This window comes from Camelus dromedarius, chromosome 7 (genome assembly GCF_036321535.1).
Source record: "Camelus dromedarius isolate mCamDro1 chromosome 7, mCamDro1.pat, whole genome shotgun sequence".
In the NCBI taxonomy this organism is placed as follows: Eukaryota; Metazoa; Chordata; class Mammalia; order Artiodactyla; family Camelidae; genus Camelus; species Camelus dromedarius.
In genome coordinates this window covers 923574-931612 of record NC_087442.1, presented here as the reverse complement: position 1 = coordinate 931612, position 8039 = coordinate 923574, and the positions used below count along the sequence as shown (strand labels likewise).

At 60.4% G+C, this 8039-nt stretch overlaps 1 protein-coding gene across 2 annotated transcripts in view; it reads right to left on the bottom strand.

Moving 5' to 3' along the window:
* Positions 1-854: 854 nt before the first annotated feature.
* Positions 855-8039, bottom strand: part of PTPRN2 (protein tyrosine phosphatase receptor type N2) — a 519628-nt gene continuing 512443 nt past the window's right edge. For both annotated transcript variants that reach the window (XM_064487140.1, XM_064487141.1), the window contains one exon: positions 855-2461. In XM_064487140.1, coding sequence (XP_064343210.1) covers positions 2390-2461 — 72 coding nt within the window. In that variant the 3' untranslated portion in view covers positions 855-2389. The remainder of the gene's footprint in view (positions 2462-8039) is intronic.

Genomic DNA, 8039 nt, shown 5'->3' with positions numbered 1-8039 from the left:
TGTCTTCAGAGCTGGCTACGCACTACATTTTAAAAGTGCCTTTGGTCCAGTGTTCCTAAATATTCCCAGAAGGAAGGGAATCTCGCAGCTCCCCAGTCTGCCGCCTGCAGATTCTGACACGTGTTTCTCACGAGACGCGCCACCTATCGCTACGTGCGCACGTGAAACGTCAGTGAGACTAACTTTGTGGCACACGGAAAGCAGATGCTTCACGGCTGCCGGGCAGGATCCTGACCCGAAGCAAACTCGGGACAGGAGGTGCTGGGCGAGACGGAGCTGCTGGAATGTGAGTGGACGACTGTCTGGTGAGACGGAGGGGCTGATTTCTGCAGAAATGAACACTGACACGCTTGTGGACACCACAGGCCACCGAGTCTTGCCCCTGCCTGCTGACATGGGCCAGCAGGACGAGAGGGACACCATCGCCTCACGCCCAGCAGGGCCGCCCCTCGCCGGGGTTTAAATGCTCCTGGTGTGAGCGCCAGCTTTGAGGCCGGCTTGTTTCTCGGCGAGGTGGTGGGGTGCCCCCTCCACCGCGGGCAGGAAGGAGGGGGCCGCCGCGGGGTTCCCCAGACACTCACTGGGTGTGAGGACAGGGCACAGGCCGTGCTCAGAGTGCACACCGCTCCTCAGCTTTTGACTGAGACTGTTTAATCACTTTTTAATGAATAAAATCTCAGTGACACCTGACACTCTGGCCCTTAGCAAACAGCCAGCCCTGCGAATAAAGCAGCACCTCGGCAGAGAGCCCTACGGTGCGCTCACCTTGCGGCCTCGGTCGAACGCCCGCCTTCGAGGAACGGAGGATGGACGGGGAAAGACCCTGCTCTCCTCCCAAATGAAGACCATTCAAGTGTGAAATCAGAAGTTTAATCAAACACAGTTAAATACAGTCACGTGTCTCACCGAGGAAACAAAAATGTCAGAAGCCACAGGCAGGTCTACGCTCCTATATTCAGGTAATAGTTATTTCCTATTAATCATTAGGTTCCCGATAGAGAAACAGCTTTGGGAGAGAAATCAGAGCTATGTTAAAGCAGATTTACACGACAACACCGTTAAGGACACAGACAATGTTTTGGCATCTTTCTCCCCACTCAGCCAGCCACGTTCCCTGGTCTGCTGCTCTCTGAGCTGCAACATCTGTTTAAGACGGAGGCGTGGTGTGTCAGCCTGGAAGGACAAGGTACCAGGGCAGGTTTTACTCCCGAGACCGGCAGCCCGCAGAGCTGCCTGCACACCTCCCTCCACGTCATCGCCCTCGCTTTAATGAAACTCTCCTGCTGCTGGGGGCGCTGGCAAATTTGGTGCACAAGTGCTTTTTGGCAAATGCAAACTCTCTCCAGACGCTGGTGTCTGCGTGATGTCAGACAAGTGGGCAACTTAAGGGCCAGGGGTCTGAGCCCTGGCAGGAGCCCAGGGCGGTCACTTTTCTCCAGTTGCTGTGATCCCTGTGTTCCTCCTGTGGGGAAAGCAACCTGTCTTCTCTGGATGCCAGCAAGGCGCCCGCCGCCCCTGCGAGGGGCCACACGTGCCTGCCGGGGGCTCACTACGTGCTCCTCCCAGCCCTCCCTGATCTGGGTTAGCCTGCAGGAGAGCGCTCACTAGCTGCACTTGATTTTGCAAAGTGCAAATCCCTATTATAAGTTAAAACCATGTCTGGAGATTGGAAGCCACCCCCTGCCTCGCCCAGGTGAGGCGTCTCGGGGGTGGGGGGCCGGGAAGCAGGTGCTCCAGTGGGATGGCACTTGCCCTCCGGGGTCCCCGCCCACCCGGGGTGGGCGGTTGAGGGGGGGGCTGTCAGCCGTGCCTGGGGGGTGTCGAGCGGCCTGGGTTGAACCAAGTGCGGGGGTGGTTCCCCTGTCGCCTGCCCCCAAGCTGCAGAGGGGCAGCTTCCCGCCCGTCCGGCCCGCACGTCCCAGCTGCTGGTTTCTCCCCGCGAGGGACCGTCATGAAGACAGAGCCTGCGGCCGGGGGCCCGGCCAGCTGCCCTGGGCCTCTCCCCGCGTGGCGGAAGCTCCTTCAGAAAGTTCCGATCACGAGCCAGCTCTCTTCTGGGGGCCGTCCTGGCTGCGCGGGTCACTGCGTCGTCAGGACGACAGGGTTTGCAGCAAGGAATGAAAGGTGCGCTTTGAGGAAAAATAAACCTTTTTTCCAAGAGAGTGAAAGTAGATGAACCGACCGCCCCGTAACTGCATGTTCCCACAGACCTCTGTTTAGTACTGTTTGGCTGAACAAAAATACACATTTTAACTGCTGAACAGCGCAGACCGCAGGGCCTCAGGGCCGACCACCGGGCAGCCGCTCCAGGAGACAAAGCCGAGTCGTCCTCGGTCCCGACGGCGGCAGCGCCCGGGCTGGGGCTCCTCCGAGGCCCCGGGAAACACGCTCACTGGGGAAAGGCTTGGAGGATGGCGTTCACCTCCTCGGCCACTGCCGTCAGCGCGAACTCGAACTGCTCCTGGAGACAAAGGAAGGAGATGTGAGCGGGCGTCCCTTCACTCGAGCCCTGAGCTCCAAGCGCTATTTTGCAGAAAGAAACCGTCCAGGACAGAAAGGGGACGCTCGCAGACTTCCGTGGAGAGAGAGGCACTGGTCTGCAGGGCGAGCCACGGCTGCTCACGCTGGGGAGCCTCAGCTCTTACCACTGGGAGGCGCTGCCGACAGAAACACCAGCAGGGAGACGGTGCCCGAGGCTCCCGGGCCTGCTCGGCTCCTTCTGACTCCACCCCTGAGCTCGTGGATCTCCTGACGGATGGGGCTGGATGGCGCCATCGCGCGTCTAAACTGCCCGTGGAGACAGCCACAGCAGCACCCCTCGGGGCTTCCCATCCTTCCCACCCAGAAACATAAGGGGTGGTGTTGTCCTTGCTCTGGAAACCCACCCATCACCCAGCCCCACCCCGCTCAGTTCCGTCTGCCCAGAAACCTCACGGCACCCACCACCGTCCAACCTAAGACGTGGGCGCACACACGTGTCCACAGACATAGGTGCACCCAGCACGGGGCACGCCTCTCGTGCAGCTGACACCTGCCAAGACTGTTGGGGAGAAAGGAGGGACTGCCCACCCCCAGGAGACTGGGGCTCAGCAGACGGAGGGCGAGCCCACCCTCCCCCGCCGAGCCCCCCGTGCGCCCAAACTCTGTGCCAAAAACTTGAAAGCAGCTCATCAGGCACTTCCCAATCACGCCAGGGAAGTCACAAAGATAAGTGATGTGAACTCCCACCCAGTCAAGGATTTAGCTCGGGGAAAGCCCTGCCAAGGCTTGAACACTTGGCAGTTCAAGTCCTAAGCGGGCTGGGACACGAATGCTTAATCTCCACCTTGGCCAGCACGTCACAGAAAGTAGAAACAGCTCCCGTCGAAACGGCAGAAAGTCAACCTAACTTAACGCTCACTTTGGGGCAAAAGCGTTTCTCACTAGTGTCCCCTTTGACCTGACACTGGAGGGAGGGTCTGCTCGGTTCCAATGTGGAGCCTCTGTTCGTGGCCACCAGCCTCCCACGGACGTCCTGGAAACCCCCACGGAGACCTTCTGGCGCTGCCCGCAGTGACTGCGTCCAGACTGGGGCTGTGGGAGGCACGTCCACGTGTGTCCGGCACCTTCCAGCACCGAGTTCCCAGGGGGACGGTCCCTCCCCTCCCCTCAAGGGGCTGGCGCTCGGTCCTGCTGTCACCGGGACGCATGCAAACACGCCCTCGGGAAGCCGCCTCCCGCCGCGTCTCTCACGGTCTGCTCAGAGGAACGGGTCCGTGCAGGGCAGGGGCGGCCACCGCAGGCGGCTTCCTCCCAGACGGTGACTTGCCAACGGGCAGACCAAGGTCTTGTGAGGAGAAGGAGCCTCTGGGAATCTGCCTGTGCACATCACATGGCGGTTTCTATGGAAATTTGTTGTAAGAATTCATCTTTAAAGGGAGGAACAGACAAGCACGGGACAGGCACCGTGGCCTCACTCCGTGAGATGCCGGAAAGCACCCATCGCCAAAGAGGAGTCCGTTATTTTACAGAAAAGTGTCTAATAAGAAAGCCAACGTTTATGGCCGCATGTTAAGTGACACACGCAGAGGCAGACTCGCGCCCGTGTCTGGACCGGAGTTACTTAAGCACTCTGTCCACAGCACAGCACAGTGCAAAGGGCACGTGGGGCCAAGCAGGCGTCGTGCTGAGCGTGCGGCCGAGGGGCTGACCTGCAGGCTTCCCGGCGCTGGGGTCTCTAACCTGGGAGAGGCGCCGACAGCCCAGCTGGGAGGAGGGGGTCCTGGATGGAGGGCCTTTGCAGGGAGGGGTGCTGCGCCCTTGGGCTGCTCTCCCTGAGCCGGGCTCGATGGCGCTCTGCACCGTCACCTGCAAGGTGCCTGCCAGGAGGCAGCGCTGACGCGGGCTCTGGTGCCGGAGGCTCGCCCTGTCACGGGGCCGGGGGACCGTGTGAGGCCCGCAGTTCGAGGAGCACCGCCTTAGCTGAGACGTCTGTGTAGGAACCCCGGGACTTGGGAAGTCCCCAGCGTTCGAAGTCCTTTTGGGATTTTAAGGAAATCATTAAAATAACAGGCAGAAGCTGCACTTAAGGAATGAAACACAGTAAATGACAAGACAATGACTGGCACAGACCCACTCTCAGGACAGGCTCCCTGAGCAGGAAGGCTCGGAGCTCCTGGACGTAAGACGTCCGAGCCGGCTGGCTTTGCCAAGACAGGAAGTCAGGAAGCGGGCTGACAGCTCTGAATGAGAAAATGTGCTGAGTGAAACGTGGGCCCTGCAGAGCCCGGTCCACGGCGTGAGGGGTGGCTGAGGCAGGACGGGGGAGTGGGGTTCAGGCTGGAGGAGTGTCTGTCCCTGCCCTTAGCCCACCCAGGACAGGGACAGTGAGTGGGAACACCCCCCACCCCCCGGCCGGCCGTGACGGGGCAGCGGGCAGACTGCCCGGCCCTGGGGCTCGGTCCCTCACCTCACAGGTCAACACGAACTGAGGAAGGGACGGAGTGACTCCGGCTGTGGGGTCTCAAATGTTGTGGCTTCACGTCGGCCACAGGAGGGGCCTGTCCTGACTGCCCGGTCCGAGACCCTGTGCACTTAAAAGGCCCGGACTGAGTGGCAGGAGAGGTGGACTGGGGCTCAGCTCTGCATGGAAGCTGTGTGGCCCTGGGCAAGTCGCCGGGCCTCTCTGAGCCTTCCACGCAGAGCTGGGGGGCCAGGTGGAGAGGCCGTGGGGCAGGGGGCGCTGCTCGCGTGTGTTTGGATCTGTAGTTCGTCTCAGATTTGAATCTGCCACTCTCCGGCTCACACGAGGGCTGGTGGGTTTGTAGGAACTGAGTGCACTAATCTCCCTTCATCAGCCCTGATGGCAAGGCCCAGGGAACGGCACCTCTGTGGGGCTCAAGAAACCCCCTCCAGGCTGTGCTCCCAGCACCTCCCTTAAAGGGGTCAGGACGGAACCCCCCCTTGCACTCAGATGCCAGCCCCTGGCTCCACCCGACCTCGGGCAGCAGAGCAGGGACAGGGCCCAGGCACGGTGCGCAGGTGTTCACGTGTGTCCGTGTGTGTGCACAGAGGGGAGACGGGAACAGACACGGAGCAAGAGGACGGAGAGACGGAAGACTTCCGGCCGCGTGGGGAGGGTCCCGATGGAGCGGGACGCTGGTCGGGGTGGTCGGGGGATTCGACCCGGAATTACACTCACTTGAACCCGTGTTGTTCATCCAGGCCCCGTGAACATGCCTGTATCTCCAGGAAGAAGGGGGGTTAGGGCGGGAGGGATACACGGAGAAGCAGGTCACAGAAAAGGTGAAGTCTCAGCGCAGAAACGGGACAGGCTGGGGGCGGTGTGCCGCCCGCCACCTGTATACACCGGGGCGAATTCCAGGCGGGCACGCGCGGCATCATCGCCTGCAGGTGGTTGAACACAGCAGTCAAAAGGCTTTCACACCTAAGTGACGACTTAGTGCTTCTGGAGAAGCAGCAAGTGTTAAGGCCTTTGGTTAAAAAGGCACCTTTCAGAAGACGGACTCGAGGCCAAGGCAGGAAGGAATCTGTTTAAAGACACACATGGTGGAGCAGAGACTGACTGCTCGTTTGAAGTGTGTCATTCTCACCGCATCCTGTGGGTTCACCTCTCTTCCTAAAAATAAGCGTTTCGCGTGCCTGGTGCGGATGTACGGCAACAGGGTCGTGTGGACAATGTCAGGCATCACGTGACGCCTTTCTCTGCTGGTGTCTTCTTGGCTCTGACCCTCGTACCGCCGCCCCCCTCCCGGGGCCGGTCAGCCCCCCGCATCTCCAGGAGGCAGCCATCCCTGAGGCTTCTGGGGTTTGTCTGACCAAGAGTTCGTTTCCAGGTGGAGAACTGCTCTCTGCAGCTTTTTTTGAACATGAGGCGAAGTTCTGCTGCCAGGCTGGGCATGAGGGGCTCGGAGGCCGTCCCAGGCCCCTGTTTCAGCGAGTCACAGTTTCTCATTTTGACTGTATTCAACTCAGATGACGCGACGTGACCGTGGATGACCTTCCCTCGGCTGGCGTGGAAGCGTGTTCAGCCGGTGCGGCACGACACTGTCACAGGAAACTGTCTCTTCCTGTTCAGCTGGACGTTAGGGGGAAGTTCAGTTTGTGGAGGGACACTGGGCAGAGCGTCCGTCAACTAAGACAGGTCTGGGGTTTTCTGTTTACTGTTCTTTGCACCTGAGGTTCTGGAGCCGACCTGCCGTCCGCTCGGCAGGACACACCTCGGACCTGCGCCCCTGGAGGAGGGCGGGAGCCGGCAGACAGTCATCCAGACCGGAGGTCACGTGTGGGGCCAGCCAGGCTCTGCCCTCTGGCAGCATCAGACCCTGGGACCAGATACTCTGGCCGATACGACGTGCACATTTTGCTACTTGGTCACTTAAAGAAACCGGGGTCTGTGACCACACGAGGCGTGACAATCACGAGGACCGCCCCCTCTTCCGCTCAGGCCGGCCTGGGGAGCCATGCCCGTGGGCTTTGCGGCAAACAGGCTGCAGACCACAGAGGACTGACTGGTGTTGAGAGTATGAGACTTGGTTTTTCCTGCTTTGGTGAGAAGATACACCTTTCTGATGGCCGTGCCTGGACCCACCCTGGAGTCGGTCCGACCTGAGCGTCTTTGTGTCCTCTGGTGACGGGAGAGGCCTGCCTGGGAGGTGCCAGGCACAAGGAGGGAAGAGACAGGTTTGGATTCGAGATCTGAGTGTTACCCACGCGGCAGGCAGCTGGGCCACGGCGAAGGAAGATTCGGCCGGAGACTAAATTAGCTTTTCACTCCTGGGTATGAGGGGTCCCTGCTCTCCCAGCCCGTTCTGAGCCGTGTGAAGTTCCGAGGCTCCTGTGGCCACGCAGGGCCCAGACCACCAGGAACACTGGACTGACCCTGCATTTCTGGGTGACCAGCCCAGCCCCCAGGACATGGTCAGGCCCACGGGATGGACCTCCCACGGGCACTAAGCCCATGGCTGCTTGGCACCAGCAGCGTCACTCCTCTCGCAGCTGCCTCGTGTCCGGACACAGCTCGACAGCAGACAGATGCGAGCAGGTTCAGCTTCTGCCTGGGACACGACCAACGGCAAAGGCAGAAACAGCGACCAGCAGGGAACCCGGGGGGCGTGCCTCTGGGGTGAGGACACACCAAGGCCGAGAAGCAACCCCAGAACCCACCACGGGAACACAGACACAGTCATGCCAGAGACAGCCCACAGGAGCCCAACCAGACCTGCCAGTCCTCACGGCCACACGCTGGCCACTAATGGAGGTGACGGAGACATGACCGCTGAGCGCACTGCGGGGTGGGCCTGACGGCCGGCTGCAGGGGAAGGTCCTGGGGGCCGGCGGGTGAGATGTGACAGGTCTGCGTGGGAGTTGGTGGCACTTAATCAATGCCAACCCGCTGGCCGTGGCTGGCCCCTGTGGTCACGTCAGGTATTAACCTTGGGGAGCTGGCCGTGCGTACATGGGGATTATCTGCATTATTTCTGCAAGGTTTTGCCTAAAATAACTGCAAATTTAAAAATGTCTAAGGAAACATGAAGTGT